Genomic DNA, 18205 nt, shown 5'->3' on the forward strand with positions numbered 1-18205 from the left:
AATGCTTATTTCAAAAGGAAAATGCATACCACTGTGATACATTTATGACATGAATGTGTTACATTAATTTTTCCTAACACATACGAAAGTTCATGCATAACCTCCACAATAGAAGTCCAGCTATGTACCACGAGTGGGCTGAGTATCCCACGCCGGGGACAGTGTACTCGGTCTGGAAGGAACCAAAGTGAGGTTCTGTGCAGAGCAGCAGGACACAAGGTTGGCACTGGGGCCCTTTCAAACCAGGGGCTGTCAGTGAAGGGGGCCTGAGGAGGCCTTGGGGCCCAGACGCCAAAGGCAAGGCCCCCCCCTACCTTTGGTGTCTTCATCCTCAATGGTGGTGTTGGTGCTCTCCGAAGATTCCTGCCAGAGAGAACAGGGAGGCATTGAGGCCGGCCTGGCCAGCAGGAGGGGGCGCGGCCAGTGGGGGGCTGCCCCAGCTGCCTGACGCTGCGGCCCGGTTTCTGTAAGCCTCATTGGCTCTGCCATCCGGATGCTCCCCTGAAAACCTGTCAGACTTCTGAACCTACGGAGGGGAAGGGCCCAGCTAAGCAGGTGGCTGGTGGTGGGGGCGTGGATGGAGGGATGGATGCAAGGAGAACCCTGGCCTTTCTGGAAGGGCTGGGAGGGGATCCTGGGCCCTTTCTGCTTGAGGGATCATAGAGGGAGTGTAGAGGGGCAGGGAGGCACATGGTGGCCACAGAATGGGGAAGGAATACACACATTGGCAGGAGAGGAAGAGAGAGAGAGAGCGGGAGGCCCAGTGTGAGAGAGCTGGGCTTTTCGGGGAGAGAAAAACCACACACCTGAGGGAGATAGCATTGGAATCAGAAGAAGAGGGACATGGGCCACCACGCCACCCCTGGAACGTTTAGACAGAGGCAGGGCTGGTGGCTCCTCTGCCACCGGCGGGCCCTGTACAGCCTTGCTCAAGAAGGGCCTCTACGGCGCCCACTACATTGGCCAAACCAAGCCCCTCCACCCTTCGGCACAACTGGCACAAACCAAGCCCTGAGATGAGTTCCAGAGCAGAGGGTGGGGAGAAGCGAGAAGCCAAGGGCTGGATGTGGGATGGGGTTCAAATCAACCTTCATACCCAACAGAGTTCTCAGGTCTACTGTCAGGCTGCTGGTCTGGGCCATGGAGTTGGAGGTGTCAACAGAAACACGCCAACAACACGCACACGCAACACACATATTGTCACACGAGGCACACGTACCAAGCACGCCCTGAGCACCCTCTCCCCGCCCCGGGTTCCCCGTGCAGCCTGCAGGAGGGAGGCAGGAGCGAGGGGTCGAGGCCCAGCATTTACCGGCGTTTGGGAGACGGCAGACACTCACCATTAACTGAACGCTGGAACTGGACTTTCTTTTCTGGAAAAACAAGGAGAAGAGATGGGACAGGAAAAGACACAGCGTGAAAACGGCAGAGAGCAGAGGAATGGACGACAGGGGAGGTTCGGAAGGAGGATGGGCCTCAGGATCATCCTCTGTGGGCCTGTGCCGGCAGGGCATGGGGGCGAGGAGTCAGGGCCACCAGCAACAGCTGACCTGGTGGGACCAGTCCTCTCTTGGCCTGAAGTTCTGGGGCCTCATGCACAGCTGCTGGGTCTACAGACTAATCACCAAGCTCCAGGTCAAGCCTCCCCTGGACCAGGGCTCCCTCTACGCCAAGCTCTGCTGGGGGAAGTCAACCCTGGGTCTCGGATGCCAGTTGCCTAAGGCCTCCAGAATCCAAAGCTCTTGAAGGACAAAGGGGTGCTCGGGTCTGGGGTGAGGCCCAATCTCTCCTCCTAGACTCCCATGCATCCCGGCTGAAAGGACCCTAAGTGTCCTAGTCACAAATAACCAGGCCCCTTCGAGGAGTCTGGGAACTCAGTCTAGGGTGGGGTCTAGGGATCTCCGTTTAAAACAGTATCTCCAGGAGGTTCCAGAGCAGGGCCAAGTGCGGGAACCAGTCCTCTAAATGGCCTTTGAACTTCCACTTGCGTTCACAGCTTCCCAGTGCCCGGCCTAGCCAACTCCTTTATGCTGAGAGAGAACCCAAGGCACAGCCAGACATACAGCAGAGCCCAGAATCTGAGCCGTCGGGCCCTGCCATTCAGCCTGCTCTAGCTTTGGGGGCGTTTGTAGCTTTCCCTGTATTACTGGCTTCGGAACCAAGGGAAGGAAAGAGAAAGGACAGAGGTGGATTATCTTCTTCTTCTCTCAGCTCTAAGCCAAGAGTCTTAAAGACTCATAAAGAGGGTTGCAGCTCAAGACTGACACTTGAATTGCACAGATGAGAAACTGGGGCCCAAAGATGGGCAGTGATCTGCCCGAGGTCTCTCAGCTGCCGCTAGCAGAGCAGAGGCCAGAACCCCTGAGTGCTGCTCTCTCCTCTGTCCAGGCCTCAGGCACCCACAGCCTGGCCGCTCTTCAAAGGTTTATCCTTCCCAAACCATTCACATCTGCGGCCAGGAGGCTGCTCTCCTTGCTGCACTGCAGGGGGGTGGGAGGGGGAGCAGAGGAGGGATTGGAGATGCCCTTAGGGTGGGTCCACCAGGGAGAAGCACAATATTCTGAGGGTCTTCAGGTCTAATTCTGGGCTGAGATCCTGTGCTCTCTCTCCAGGGCCTCTGCAGACATGGCAGGGGTGGCTCACCGGGCACAGCCCCTGCACCTGCTCCCGCTGGGCCGGACAGTGTGACTTCCAAAGCCAGCAGCCTTCAGACAGCCCTCTCCTCTCCTCTCCTCTCCTCTCCTCTCCTCTCCTCTCCTCTCCTCTCCTCTCCTCTCCTCTCCTCTCCTCTCCTCTCCTCTCTTCTCCTCCCCTCCTCTCTCCTCTCCTCTCCTCTCCTCTCCTCTCCTCTCCTCTCCTCTCCTCTCCTCTCCTCTCCTCTCATCTCCTCTCCTCTTCTCCTAGAGTCAGCCTCACTCCTGGATGGAGCCAAGCCAGGCACAGTGTTTGTAGGAGGGGACAGGCCCGCTCAGCTTGGCTGACAGCAGAAACCTGAGGACTGGCCCGGGGGGCCAGGAGGTTCCAGGCAGGACACGAAGAGGGAACACAGAGCAGAGACTGCATCAGATTCGGACGTACAGTGACAGGATGGGACATGGGAGAGAGAAGTCACAACGGCACGGATGGGACACCAACAGGGGCAGTGAGTGGGACTGAGAGTGGGAGCAGGCGGCCCCTTCTTATAGCAGTGGAGACCTTGGGGTGGTTGCGGGTGGGGGGGGGGGGGCGCGGGCATCGCTTCTTGATAATAGGAAGACTCAATTTCCCTGAGTCACAAATGATGATACTAACAATAATCCCACACTGACCGGCATGTTAGCATTTAATTTACAAGAGTCTTTCACCAAAAGTAGAGTCACATCTCTTAGAACCACCTGGAAAAAAGCATGGTTCTAAGGTTAGCAAGGATGATGGAAATGAGAAGTATGTTCAAAATTAGCCTCAAAAGCCATTAAAAGCCCTTACAGTGCAGTACTGTCCCATATCTCTAACTCCAACTGGCCCGCTGTCCTCCAGTGGCAGGACCAATCCCTGCTTCCTCAGCAAAGCCCCGGATGGAATCGGTGGTTTGTCTCTAGAACAGTGTTGTAGGAAGAATCTGTATTTCCTCACTTTGGCTGAACGTGTGTCAGTTAAAGAAGCACAGGATGACTCTACCAGGCTTGCCAGCCACTGCCATTCTTCCTCTGCACAGATGACAGAAGCGATGACCCTGGTCCCCAAGGGAGGGACGGCGGGGGCCAGATTCAAACCCTTGGCTTCTTGACTAGAGCCAGTTTCACTCACGGTGAAAACATGACTGGACCCCGGAGTGACAGATGGCAGGCAGGGGGCCCTGAATCCTGGGCGAGGCCCCGGGTGACTTGTCTTCCAGCTGGACTTCCCCCTCAGCCAACCCCCAGGAGGGGAAGGAGGCTGCACTACAGAGAGACAGTCGGGCCAGTAATAGCCTTGGAGCTTCTGTTCATCCACCCAGGCCGCCCTGAGAAGTCTCTGTCGTAGCTGCCGAAAGGAGGGGCACTTTCCTCAGCTGCGCCCACTGTGACTAGTGAGCGAGAGCCCCACTACGCCCTGGCCTTGCCCTCAGGCTCCACCTCCTGGCCTTGCCGGAGAAGAGCCAGACCAGAGCTTTGTCCCAAGACCCTGCCTGAGGGAGGCCTTGACCTCACAGCAGTGGCTCTGAGTTAGCCTTTGCCAGGGCCACACCACAAGCCAAGCAGACCGGGACAGCCCTCCCTCTGCCGCCTCCTCCTCCACTGACCTGGGCCACAGCACACCAGCACCTGTGGCCTCTGCCCCATATCTCCCAAATACAATTTTCCCCAGGGAACCCCGTGCCCCAGTGTCTACCAACCAGGGCCAGAGAGAGCTCCAGCGCCTCCAAACCGGCCATCCCACATTGTACATCCCCCCCCCACCATTACCCTTTCAAATGGCGAGCCAAACAGCAGGTGAGCCAAAACTCAATTCTGAGCTCCACTGCAGGACTCGGGATGCGTGCATGTCAACTTTAGAAATTGTGTCGGCTTTAGATCTGTGGATTCCCAAATACTCTCTTGAGCAAACTTTGTTTTCAAGACAAATCTTAACCCAGAAGTCCAATATATAAAAGAGAAAAGATAATAACACCGGCAGGCACCTCATGAACATGTGTCGCACACCCTGCACCATGCTAAGCCCTCGACACACGTGATCTTGGCTCATCCTCATAAACAGCCCTGCCAGGTGGACACCCCTTGACCCTCTTTGCTTGAACGAGGAAACACAGGCTCAGGGGATTCAAATAACTAGCCAAGGTCTGTGGCTGCTAAGCCCGCCCAGGCTCTCTTAACCACGGTGCTGGCTGTGACACGGAGCCGTTCTGGCTGAAGTGGGCATGGGAAGCCCAGAACCTTCTCTGCTTGCCGCTTCTAATCTCACCCCACCCCATCTGCTGCTGGAGGTGCTTCCCCAGAACCTTTGGGCTCCAAGGACTTCAGTTTGAAAACCACAGACTTCAGCTGATAACCAAATACTTAGGTATTCCTCAAGCACCCAAGACAAGAGGGAGAGTGATTAGACAGGGTTTTGTCGGGTTTGTTTGCTGGTATGTTTTTAAAGCTGAAACCCTAGAAATCATGGAGTCCACACCCTTCCACCTGCCCATTGTACCTACAGGAAAACTCAAGCCTGCAGAGGGCTAAGAGCAGAGGGGAGGCCCGAACCCTGGCCTCCGAGAGCCAGCCCAGATCCCTCCCATGTAACCGTGACAGACCAAAGCCCGCGACCTGAGACTGTAAATGCCACTGCAAATGAAGCCACGGAGCCACCAGCCCACCTGGTGGCTGTGTTTGGACAACGTCCCACACTTTCCAGTGTCCTGGGCGCAGCCCAGCCCTGGGGCCCTGGCCAGGCAGGGCTCTGAGCCCAGAGAAAGGCAGGGTCTCGGGAAAGGAGAACCCACAAGGCGAGCCAGTGGCAGGGAGAAGGGGGCTGCAGAGAGTGGGACCAGGCCCCAGAGAGCAGAGGGAGAAGAGAGAGGAGGGGAGCGGGGTCAGGGGTGTGTGTGTGTGTGTGGAAGTAGCTCGGGCTTCAGGACTGGGAAGGAGGACAGAGGGCAGGCCTAGGTTGGGGGAGGCGGGGATGCTTAGCATTGAACAAGCAGGTCTTCACGGGGAGAGAGCACCTCTGCACCCCAAAGTGGAGAGGAATTGCTGTCCATCCTCTTGGACTTGGGGTGTATTGGGCCAGGGATCCATTCCTGCCAGCCCACACTCGGGAAAAGGGAAGTTACTCCTCTATCCCTTCCTTGTACCCTCTGCTTACCAGTCCTCCCGCCCCAGAGAACCCCAGAAACCTCCTTCTGACCGCCCCTTTCCTTGTGCCCACGCCAACCCCAGGCCATCTGAGTCTCCCACCAGCTTTCAACCCTCCCCCTCCCCCGCTTCCTCCCCAGCTTCCTCCCCTGATCCTGCTGAGAGGTGGGCCCCGAAGCCCAGGTCTCTGGGTCTGGGGATGGCCCGGCTGCCGGAGAGACCCCATCTGCCCAGAACACCACCAGCAAGGCCTGGGTCTTCGCCAGGCCTGAAAGCCGGGCCTTCTTGAAGGAAACGCTGCCAGAGCAGGCCCTGGTGGCTCCCAGGGGGCTTACCTTCACACCATCATTCTTCTTGTTTCCTCCACTCTTCCCTCCTACGGAGGAGAGAAAGTAGAGGGTTACCAACACCAGGCAGGGCACCAGGGCCCAGAGTGCAAGGAAGAGCAGCATCCACGGGCAGCCGGAGGGCAGGGAGCCGGCTCAGCGATCTGGGGAGACCTCCTCCTGCTTCTCCTCCCTCCTCTGGAGCCTGGGACTGCCAGTGGCCCACTAGGTGGGCCCGGGCTCCCACAGTTCTCAGCGATCGCAAGTGTGACCCCCCAGCCCCATGGGTTGAGGTTGAGGAAGGTATCCAGTGCGTCCCAGGACTGTGAGTTACTGTTTGAGCCCGGGGATTCCCTCTGGATCCCGGTCACCACCCGTGCTGGTGTGGCCAACCCGGAGGCCCGGCTGCCCGGCCGGGGCAGGATGCGCCCTCCCCAACCCGGCCTGCTCTAATTTTAGCCCCATGCTGCTGCAGAGGTCATGTGTCAGCCCTGCCTACTCACGCTGGACAGCTGCGAGCCGTGTTTTGCCAGTGACAAGAAGCAGATGCCCCCTTGTGGGGCCCAACCCTGCCAGAGCACCCATCCTGGCGGAGGCCTCCCCACCCTCAAACTCCAGAGCTCCAGGCTGGGGTTGGCTCTGCCCCCGGTAGCCAGGAAAAGCAGAGCAACAGATCTCAGGGAGGCTCCACTTCTGTCATCCCCCTTTCCCTACCCCTCACCTCCCGGCCAGAGCCCGTGGAGAGGGAGGGCATCAGCCAGGAAGTGGCACGCGTGCCCAGCCTTGCCCAGCCTGACATCCGGCTGCTCAGACCTCAAGCAAATGCTTTGCGTTAAACGGGATGGGGTGTCTATAAAGTGCTTACTTGGCACAGCGCTTGGCCTCTGTGCAGTAGATGCTCAATAAATGGTGCCCCTTGCACTTCCCCTGGTGGCCTGCAGAGTGAGCTGGCGACAAGGGGCGTACAAGATGTGGCAGCCCCAGAGGCTTTGAAGGATGGGGCTCCTGGTTTGTCCAGCCTTCCAATCACCCTCACATTTCCAATGACCCCTACCTGGCTCTCGTCCAAAGTTCCCCTCTTGTAAGCAAGTGGGTACCTCTGGATCCAAAGCCAAAAGGAATGGCTGTCCCTCCCCCACAGGCCTTGTGGGCTGAACCAGGCTGAGCGGGCCGGAGTGCTTGCCCCTCCAGCCTCCAGGGGGCCCTCTCAGCTCCAGCCACTATCGCAAGACTGGGGGGATCTGTGAGGCCACATATTCTATTTTCAAGAGAAGACAGAGATCTGGGCTTTTCCATGAAATCTCCTGATGTTTAAGTGCTGGAAACACTTTCTAAAATTTTTTTTAAACACCACTGCGCCCCCCCCCCCCCCCAGCACATCTAGAGATTGGAAGTAACCCCAGGGGCACCATCTTTTAGTTCTGGATTAGAGTTCTCTAGGGGCACTTCAGTTGTTAAAAAAAGACTCTGTCTGGGTGGCTCATGTTTCAGTTTGAGGAGTTGCAGGATCCTTGTCTGGGGAGAGACTGGGAAGGCAGTTCAGGCAGCGGCGAAAGCTCAGATCTGAAGTTCCAAGGTTTTCCCACGCTGGGTCTCATTCTCGCAGCTCGTTAAAGGGGCAGGGGGACCCTCTCACGAGGCCTGGGCTGTCGCCGCCCAAAGTCGGCCCCTTGCTGCGGGGCCAGCCACGTGACCACAGCCACTGTCTCAGGCTGGCTCCAGCCCCAGGCAGAGGGCCCCTCGGGTGAGCTTTGCCATATCAGCTCAGCTGCCCACTCAGCCTCCGGGCTCCCCGGAGAGAAGCCTCTGGCAGCGCTGGTCCTGGCACTCTCCAGTGTGCCAGGGGGAGCCTCTTGTTAAACCCTGACACTAATCCCTTCCCCTTCTCTCTTCGGGGGCCACATGCCACAGGTCATTGGGCACTCCCTGCCCTGACCAGCCTGGCTCTGGCCAAGGCCGAAGGCTCCTGCCCTGGCTAAGGGCACTTGCACTGAGGTTGGTCAAACCTGCGCTGATCACAGGCTCTGCCTCCCCCTAGCGATGCCACTTGGGCCTACCACGTCTCCTCCCCCGCCCCCCCCCCCCCCCCGCCCCGAGCTTCAGCTTCCTCCTTTAGAAAGCAGGGATGGCGATGGCCCCCACTGGGCTCTGTAACCACGGGGAACAGGAATACTGCTCAGTCCCGCCTGGACCTGGACCCACATTTGAGAGGCCTTCCCTCTGGCTGGCCCAGGCTGAGAACCCCAGCACTCCTGTGAGGCAGGGGACACAGACTGAACCTCGGACCCTTCCCTTCCTCGTGGGCCCGTAGCTTGCCAACCTCTGACCCTTCTCCACTTCTGGGTGCAGGTGTGCCTCACGTGAGCAAAGCCCCCAGTCACGGGGTCCTCTGCAGCCCCCGCTCTCCCAGACCCCCGGGCCGGAGGGTACCCAGGTATCCGACATGGCAATGTCCCCACCTCCTGCAGGATGTGTTTGGGGCTTTGAGGTCCTACCACCTACCAGAGAAGTTCCTGGTGGCCAGCATCGTGGTGAGGATGGCTCCCTGCACAGGTGAGAGGAGAGGGTGTGGTGGGGAGAGAAGCCGGAGTTGAGTGGGGAGAGGAGAGACAGAGAAATGGGTGATGAGTGGGGAAGGAGAGACAGGTGCTCCACTCATACACAAAGCCAAAGCCTCTGCCCCTCATTAGTCCCCCATGCCACAGCCCAGGGACCAACCCCCGCCTCACTGGAGAAATCAGGGTGAACTCAACCTTAGCTGGCACCGCTCCAGGGACAGGGCCATTCTAGACGCAGATATTAATAGGTTCCACCGGCCTGGCCAGAGCTGGTGGATGGGCCCGGGGACACCTGTCCGGGGGCTGCTAAAGGCCAAGGAGGTGTCCTGCCTGGGCAAGGACAGTAGACCCTGCATCCCAGGGCCCCTCCCGTGTCTACCCTCCGCCCGGGGCACTCAGCACCTCACTCAGGTACTAGCACATCCCTGGGCTTGAGACCCTGGAAGGTTAATGCAGAAAAGCCCTTTCTGTCAACAAGGGGGCTGGGGAGCAGTGGCTCTTCTAGTCTGACGCTCTCTGATTTGGACACTCTCTGAGTCCGGCAGCCCAGGGTGTTTCCCCTGATTCTGACACTTTGAGACTTCTTCTGTGAAGCTCCCACTAGGGGCTGGGGATGATACTCCGTTTTCCCGGCATCATGCTGGCCGCCGCCCTTGGCCCAGGTCCCCATCCTGAGCCGCCGTGCCAAGCTTGGGAGCAGTTGGTGAGAAGGTTCCCAATGAGCCGGGGCCTCAGTATCTGTCACTCAGCATGCTGATGGCTTCTCTCTTCTGACCAGATGGGGACCCCACAGTCGCTCTTCCTACCTGCTCATGGGGTCCCTGGCAAGGTCTAGGCCAGGAGTTGTCATGGCCCCGAGAACACACAGGACCTGCTGAGAGGCCGCAGCTCAGGGCCCACCTGGGTCTCCATGTAATTTCCTTGGGGTCACGGCCCCTACCCAAGTCTCCGGGCCATTCCTCACCCGTGTTTGGCAGCTGGGGCCTCACCCCCATCATGGCCTCCTGCCTAGTCACATGTCACTTCTGAAACCTCTGCTGAAACACTGCAGTCCCCCTAAGGGATCAAGCTCGCTTCTTGATCCCTTTTTCCACAGGCTTTTCTCTCTGTCCGAAGCATCTGCCCACTCTGACGCTACCCTGCGAATGCCTGCTTCTCCTTTGGGGCCTCAGCTTGTATGCTACTTGCCCAGGGCAGCCTCCTGGATCCTTCCCTGGTCCTTCTAGACCTGGCTCATGGCCCTGCTGTGTACACCCACAGTCTGGGGGCGTGGAATCACAGCACTCACCACGGCCCCATCATGTCCTGGTTACGTGTCTGTGTCCACTGCTCACCGCCCTGCCCAGACAGCAGGTGTTCAATAAACGTTTGTTGACTCAGTGAAGGAAAGAACAGTGAGTGGTCTCCTGGACACTGTGGAGACCCAGGCCACGCTACTCCCATGTCTGGGGGCATGGAGGGTGAGGACCTGTTACCTTCAGTTTTCTCCTGGCGTTGAACTTCTTCAGGCAGTCCACGGTCTCCTGTCTGTGCATGCAGGAGGCCACGGTGGACCGGTGCTGGAGGGAGTAGGGAAGAGGTCTGTGAGTAGAAGGCAGACCTACCCAAGGGCCCCTCAGCAGGGCGTCTTATGGTTGTGGTTGGCATCTTGGGGGAATAACTCTTTGTTCTAGGGCAGTGGTCGGCAAACTCACTAGTCAACAGAGCCAAATATCAACAGTACAACGATTAAAATTTCTTTTGAGGGCCAAAATTTTTAAACTTAAACTTCTTCTAATGCCACTTCTTCAAAATAGACTCGCCCAGGCCGTGGTATTTTGTGGAAGAGCCACACTCAAGGGGCCAAAGAGCCGCATGTGGCTCGCGAGCCGCAGTTTGCCGACCACTGTTCTAGGGGATGTTGTAAACATTTCAGGTACTTAGCATTTGGTGCACTAGACATTCAATGCCAATACACCCCCGTCCTGATGCCAACCTCCCATTTGCACTTTCCCCTGGGAACCACAGCAGGGTCAGTGTCTCTTGGATAAACCCCCTCACCCCAGGGACAGGGACAGGACTCCGTGAAGGCCTTAACCCTGAGGTCTCGGGGGCGGGGGGGGGGGGGTGTCCTGGGAAGGGTCTTGCTGAGGAAGGCTCACCGAGATCCAGGGGTGCTTGAGGGCCTCGGCCGCCGTGATGCGTTTGGACGGGTTGATGGTCAACATCTTATTGATGAGATCCTTGGCTTCTGGGGTGACGGTGTCCCATTCTGGTGATGGGAACTGAAAGGGGCAGAGGGGCCAGGTTTGCCCAGCCTACCCCAGGCCACCCCTGCGATCCCCCAGCCCCTGACTGGCAGGGGAGCAGGCAGGGGTCCTACTGACCATCCACTTGGGCATCCATAACCAGGAGGAGTTGGGGCAGGGTGCCCTGACCCAGGAAAAATCAGAACGAGGGGCATGCGAAAAGGGGGCCTTCCTCTGCTGTTCTGAGGATGTGCCTTATCTGGAAAGCAGCAGGCCTGTGGTGAGAGCCCAGACTTCAGGATCACAAGGCTGGGTTCAAGTCTGCTGCCTGGGCTGAGTGACCTTGGGCGAGTCATGTGACCTAGAGGTGCTGTGAGGGTTAAGTATGGTATAAAACACATGGCACATAGCTTGATAGAAACCAGCCATGTAAAAAAGCAGTATAGTTTGTAGTTAGAAGCTTAGACACTAGAGCCGGACCGCCTGAGTTCAAATCCCAGCTCTACCATTTCTTAGCTATATGAGCTGAGCAGTTATTGAACCTCTCAGTGCCTCACCTGTAAAACGAAGACAATAACAGTGCCTATGCCATAGATTGGTGTGAGGACTAACTATAATAACATATAGAAAGCATTAGAAGAGTGCTATATAAGTGTCAGCTATTATTATTTGTGTGTATATAGATCTATATATCTATCTACCTATCTAAATCTCTATCTAGAGAGAGAAAGAGAACTTGGCTCTAGGACCTGCCCCGGCTCCCACTCCCCCCCGCCCCAACCTCTTGCCTCACTTTGCTGCTGCTTCTGCCTTCTGAAGCCCCATGGGCTAGACCCCATCCCTTAGAGGCCCCCGGTCATTAGACACAGGCAGCTCATCGCCTGGCCTCAGTCAGCCCTCGACTCTGCCTGACATTCACCCTCTGGCCCACAACTAGAGAGTGGCAAGGAGACCTACATGGACTGGGAGGACAAGAGGGGGGCATCCTCGGGTCCTGACCTCACTGGCCATTGGCTTTCTCTGGAAGGAGCTCAGGGGATGGCAGGGAGGCTGGAGAGAAGAGTGAGACTCACATCATAGGCGCCGGCTTTGATCTGCTGGTACAGGCGGTGCTGGTCCTCATCCCAGAACGGGGGGTAGCCCACGAGCAGGATGTACAGGATGACTCCTGGGGAGAGCGCCAGGAGGAACTTCAGCCCCTTGTGAGGAGAAGCAATGGGGAGGGGAGTGATGGGAAAGAGGAGAGAGGGCACCAGAGGTGCCGGTGGCCAGGGGGATAGAGGGGCCTTTGGAAGGACTCACCGCAGGCCCACAGGTCCACGGGCTTCCCGTACGGGTCCTTCCGCAGCACTTCTGGAGAGAGGTATCCAGGCGTCCCGGCAAACCCTGCTCCCCAGACACACAGACAGGCAGACACACACCGAGGGTGGCACATAAGTAAACCAAAGCAAGGTCCTGCTGGAGGAGGGATGAGAGTTGCCCTGGAGATGGCAAAAGCACCTCCTGCCCTCAGATGGGGCCAACAATGCCTCTAGACCAGGGGGGACAAGTACAAAGTACACTGGGCACCACCCCCACTCCAGAGCCTACGGCAGAAGTCTTTGATCAACCCCAGTGCCCTTCCCATGGGGTCCCAACTCAGCTCCATGAACTTCTAGCAACGCCCCCAGCAGCCACTACCAATCAATTCCTGGGGGCACTCAAGACAAAATGTCCTTGCCAGCCAGCCCCACGCTGAGCTGAATGAACCCTGGCCCACGTCTACCCCTTTGAGGAGCTGGTCCTGGGATGGCAGGAGGCTGTCCCTCACGCTGGCTTTACCCTCAAATCCCTTGGGGAGGTCTCTTTTTAGGCTTCATTTTCCTCATCTGTCAAATGAGGGCTTAGGGATTCCTATTTTAAATACCTTCCAGCATTGTTGGGAGGATCAATTGAAATAATGGACACCCCAAGGACTTCAACAGTGATCATAAGAATGGTTCCTATTTATTGAGTATGTGTGCTAAGCAGGGCTGAGCACTTTCTATGCCTGATCACATTTAACCCTCACACAACCCTGGGGAACATTCTATTATTGTCCCCATTTTACAGACGAGAAAACAGGCTGGGAGAGGTGCAATGAGGCCCAATCACACACCCCATATGTAGCAGAGGCGGAACTGGAACCCAGAGCTCTGGCTCTTAATCACTGGTCAATATTGCCCACTAAAACGTGTCCCCAGATAGCGGGAAAGACTCAATTATGCCCAAATCTCAGAGCATGCTGGATCATCTGAGCTTAAAACCTTGCTCTGCCCCTTTTAATCACCTTTGACCTTTTCCAGGTTTCTTAGCCTCTGTTCCTCATCTGTAACGTCGGGATAATAATCTCCAGCACTCAGGATGTGGGGGAAACCCATAGAAGCCTCCAGCCAACAGTGTAGGTCTATGTGCATGTGAAGAAGCTATGTTCTGTTTGATTGATAACCATGTCCCTGCGCCCAGCCCTACCCACTGACCCAGAGGCTGCGTGGGGAGGGAACTCTCACTCTGCTACCTGAGCCCTGGCTGGTCCAACACCTTCTCCAACCTGCCCCTGTTCAGGCGGAGGTTCCTAGAGGCCAACATATCAACACAAGGCTGACCCCCAACACCCCCTGCCCCCACTCACCAAACCATGCCTGCTGCTCCCCCTCCACCTCTATGGCCAGGCCAAAGTCTGCCAGTTTCACCGCAGCGCCCTTGAGCTTGGAGGCCAGCAGCAGATTCTCCGGCTTCCCAGGTCCAGAGAGAAGAGGGAAAGGTGGGGAGGAAAGGGCCAGAGGACAGTGAGCAGGTCCAGAGCCTCATCTCCAGGGGCCTACCTAGGCTTACAGGTGGAGCAGCTGGATAATCCAGAGGCACGCTGCCCCCACCTCCAGCTCCAACCCCAGGACCCTGAGTTTAGTCCCCAGAGAGAGGACTACTCCACTGCAGGTCTTCTGCAACAGAAAGAACCTTCCTCCACCAGCCATCCCCTCCTCTCCCCTCCCCTCAGGGTCTGGATCTGGGGCTGAGGTGAGGGGACAGGCATCACCACAAAAAGAAAAAAGAAGCAACATCTACTGTGTTCCTACAATGTGCCAGCCACTAGGTTAAGGGCTTTGTACACATAACCTCATTTATCATCTCAACAACTCTTTGGGGTAGGCATAATTATCCCCATTCTTATAGCCCCTGAAACAGTCATGCTAGTTCTCACCTCAGGGCCTTTGCACTTCCTGTTCCCCCTGCCTAATTTGTTCTCCTTATGAGCTTCACAGTGCTGGCCTCTTCTCTTCATCTGGCTCTCACCCTCATGTCACCCCTTCCAAGAAGCCCTCCATGCCTACTCTATGAAGAGCCCCCAGGTATCTCCTAGCTTAGCTTCTTGTTGTTACCTTCATAGATCTCATTGTGATTTGTAATGTTTCCCCCATCTGTCTATGTGCTTGTACATGATCTGTCGCCCTGTAGTATGTGAATTATCTGTCTTGTCCACCACTGCATCGCCAGCACCAAGACAGAGGCCCGCACATATCAGGCACTTAGTAAGCATTTGTCATATGTAGAAAGAGGAGGAAACTGAGGCTCGGAGAGGTAACGTGACTTGACAAAGATCACAGAGCTGATAAGAGACAGATCCAGAATCATGGCACAGTCTGGCTCCCAAGCCATGCTCTTAGCCACTCTAAGCTGAGAGACAGGGATGGGGAACGGAGGTCATGGGGGCCTCAGACATGCCTCCTGGCCTCTGGGGTGTTGAGGCTGCTGTCTCCTGCTGGGTCTAGAAGACAGGAAATTGCCCTAGTTAGGATGGAGAGGAGTTAAGAGTGTGGATTTCCCAGTTAGATAGCCCTAGCTTCTGACCCCAGCTGTGGGATTTGGATAAATTATTTCACCTCTCTAAGCTTTAGTTACCTCCCAGAACATGGGGATAGTGCCTGTCATTGGGTGGCAGATGAATTAATTTCAATCATTCATGTAAAGTACTTCACAGTGGCAACAGCAAGTGCCTGATAAGCATCCGTACTCATTTTCTGCATGGGGAGGGGCTGGGGCTCCAAGTCTCTGGGGACAGCTGGCTCCCTCTGACCACTTCCCCACTTGGATTTCCAAGAGGGTCCCACATCTGACCTTTCACTGCCCAAAGCTAGATGGGCCACAAACAAATACAGCTCATTACGGCCCCTTTTGTCCTCTGGGGACTGTGTTCCCAACGTGTCCTGGGTCTCAGTAGCCGTCCTGCCCTGATTTGATGAATGTGCCACTAATTATTCCATCCAGAGCGGCCTAAATTTGTGCTGCCTCTCCTCCCCCCTCCTCCCGTGCAGGGGCCGTAGCTATAATGGGAACAGGCCTTCGGGGAGAGCCACCCTGCAGTCTGGCCAGAGACCTTCCTGCCTATGAGTCTAGACTGAGCCGTAGGGAGCTCACCTGCGTTCAGATGAGGAGCCATGGACTACTCATGGCAGTCAGAGGTGGGCAGGGGTTCTGCTCAGAGCATTTCAGCCCAAAGAGGAACCAGGCCTGACTAGAGGGTGCCCCAGGAGGGTGCCCTGGGTGAGAAGGAAGGGCCTGGAAGTCCTATCCTGAGTGGGAATGGGGAACAGCCTGTGGATAACTCAGGAGCTACCACACAGCCACCCAAGTGCCTCCAGGGCTGCTCTGAGCTGGAGGCTTGATCTGTGTGGCCCCAAAGGGTAGAACTGGGGAAACCCCCATAGCAGGGAAGAATGAAGGAGCATTTCCCAACGGTACAGGGGCTACCCTGTAAGAAGTGAATGTGTGGTCACTGAAGACCAAAAAGCAGAAGTTTGATGGGTACCCAGAGGGTCGCCTACAAGGGGCTACTGCAGAAGCAGGAGCTGGATTGAGTGGTTTTGGGCCTCAGACCACCTAGGGCCTGGGATCTGAGGCCAGGGTTCCCCCCGTCTTAGCTCAGACACGACTGAACCGCATGTTCTCAGGCAAATCCCTGGGATGCTTTAGGCCTAGTTTCCTGCTCTGCAAAAAAGGAGTGATGTTATGAGCTACCAGCCGCTGAGGCCACGAGGCCCAGAGGAGCGCTGTGAAGTCTGTGCTGACCCAGCCAGACCGTGCGCTGATGCCACCCCTGGACTCCGCATCTGCTTGTCCTGCCCATCTCCTTCTTCAGGCGGGGAGAGAGGACCCAAGGGCCCCAGGACCTTTTTTCATTCTCCCCCTGCCCCCAGCCGCCAGAGACCTGGAAACAAGAGTAACCGACCGCATCTATGTACCAGGCACTGTGCTGTCTCCTTTGACATTCTCGCCAACCTGTGCAGAGGTTGCTATGGCAACACCCACTATTAAGAAGCTGACACTGTGAAGCTAGAAAGTGGCCCAGCTGGGATTTGGACCAGACCATAGCCAGGCTTGGCATTCTATCCGTGTCTCACCTGCTTGGCACAAAGCACGTGGGGCTGCGGGTCGGACGGCCTGGGTCCCGAGCCCAGATGCTCCCCCTCCCTAAGCCCAGTTTCCTTATCTGAACAGTGAGGGGAATATTCTCCCTCCAGCCCAACAAGGGGAAATTAAAGGGGATCTGACACCACGGGTGGCTCTGCAGGTGGAGGGAAGGACCGGGGGCGGAGGAGCTGCACCCTCGGGCTGGCGGCTCACCTTCAGGTCCCGGTGCACCACCCCCATCTGGTGGCAGTGCAGCACGGCCTCCAGGATCTGCTGGATACAGTGACTGGGGAGAGAAAGGCAGGCGTCACCCTGGGAAGACGGGCCTCCCCTGGGAAGCTGGCAGGCGAGATGCCCTGCCAGGCCACCTGGGGAACTCACCTGGCATCGGCCTCACTGTAGTACTCCCGGGCCACGATGTCCTCAAACAGCTCCCCGCCGGTGACCCTGGGGACACAGGCACAGTCACTCTCCCACAGAGGCCCCAGGTGCCGCCTCTGCTGGAAGAGTCTCCAGGGAGCTAAGGGCGGGGCCTGGGCACCTCAGAACCTCAGCCCCAAAGGGAGGGACTCCCTTCCGGGCTTCCAGCCCACCCTTCCACTAACTTCCCTCCCTCCAGCCCTGGCTCTTCCCCGACCAAGCCCAGGTGGGAGCTAGGGTGGGACCCTCAGAACACGTCACTAGGATTCATTAGGTTCCTAGAAGCCCAAGGGCCGGGCCTTGGTTTTGTTGTTTAATAGACTTTATTTTTAGCGTTGACTTAGGTTCGCAGCAAAGCTGAGAGGAAGGCACAGAGATTTCCCACACACCGCTGTGCCTGCCACACGCCTAGTCTCCCCCATTACCAACACCTCAAGCGCTGTTGGGTTTTTCACGGATGAGACCAGTGTCATCACAGAGCCTCTGCCAGCCCGGGAACCACCAGGCCTCTCATTTAATTATGGTTTTTCACTCAAGCGACTGGCATTCAAAACTTTAACATTATTCCAAAAGGAAGCTTTATATCACCGGAAGCCACAGATAGAGACAAAGCTAATGTGCTGGTGTTTCAGGATCACCCACTTGCAATCACTTCTAGGAAACTCTATCAGAAGAGGGAGTACAGCCCAGTCTGGGGCCATTTGGGACCCAGAGAGGCCCTCCCTGCTCGGGCCGCCCTGATGTGCCCTGTACATCCCAGGGTGGGCCCAGACTCACAGGTCGAAGATCAGGTAATGGTGCCCCTCCTCGGAGATGCTGTCGTGGAGCCGCACTGTGGGAGGAGCCAAGGCAGCCAGTTACAGGAGGGCACACTGCCCTCCCTCGTCCCTCTGGCAGCAGCACTGCAGTTTCTCAGTCACTGAGCGCAGTGAGGTGCCAGGTGCTCTGACAAATGCAGGTGAGCAGGGGCCCACTCACTTCACGCACTGCCAAGAGGGCCTGGGCTTAAAGACAACAGACCCCCCCCCTTTTTTTAATAATATATTTTTATTGATTTCAGAGAGAAAGAGAGAGGGAGATAGAAACATCAATGATGAAAGAGAATCATTGATTGGCTGCCTCCTGCACACCCCAAATGGGGGATCAAGCCCACACCCTGCATGTACCCTGACTGGGAATCGAATCGTGACCTCCTGGTTCATAGGTCAACACTCAACTGCTGAGCCACACTGGCTGGGCCAGACCCCTTTTTTGGGTCAAAGTTTGGTTTCCTCCCCGCTCTACCTCTCCATTTCCTTTCTGAGCAAACAAGCATCATGGAATGATCCTTTAGCTCAAATCTCTGCCATTTGCTAGCTGTGTGCCTTTGGGCAAGTTGCTACACCTTTCTGAGCCTCTCGTTCCTTGCCTGGACGATGAGAATGAGACTCTTGGAAGCACACAGTTGGTGC

General features: G+C 56.7%; 1 protein-coding gene across 3 annotated transcripts in view; it reads right to left on the bottom strand.

Annotated features, from left to right (window-relative positions):
* Positions 1-18205, bottom strand: part of CAMK2A (calcium/calmodulin dependent protein kinase II alpha) — a gene marked incomplete at both ends in the record, with an annotated part of 58093 nt that overhangs the window by 13775 nt on the left and 26113 nt on the right. Inside the window, 12 exons of one of the 3 annotated variants that reach the window (XM_079773093.1) lie at positions 315-363; positions 1341-1373; positions 6131-6171; positions 8624-8666; positions 10155-10238; positions 10821-10943; positions 11981-12075; positions 12210-12293; positions 13558-13660; positions 16548-16620; positions 16716-16781; positions 17532-17586. In XM_079773093.1, the coding sequence (XP_079629219.1) occupies positions 315-363; positions 1341-1373; positions 6131-6171; positions 8624-8666; positions 10155-10238; positions 10821-10943; positions 11981-12075; positions 12210-12293; positions 13558-13660; positions 16548-16620; positions 16716-16781; positions 17532-17586 (849 nt within the window). Of the gene's footprint in view, positions 1-314; positions 364-1340; positions 1374-6130; positions 6483-8623; positions 8667-10154; positions 10239-10820; positions 10944-11980; positions 12076-12209; positions 12294-13557; positions 13661-16547; positions 16621-16715; positions 16782-17531; positions 17587-18205 lie in introns of those variants that run through there. The other 2 variants (XM_079773092.1, XM_079773094.1) reach the window with 2 other exon arrangements.

This window comes from Cnephaeus nilssonii (assembly GCF_951640355.1).
Source record: "Cnephaeus nilssonii genome assembly, chromosome: 5".
NCBI classification, from domain to species: Eukaryota; Metazoa; Chordata; class Mammalia; order Chiroptera; family Vespertilionidae; genus Cnephaeus; species Cnephaeus nilssonii.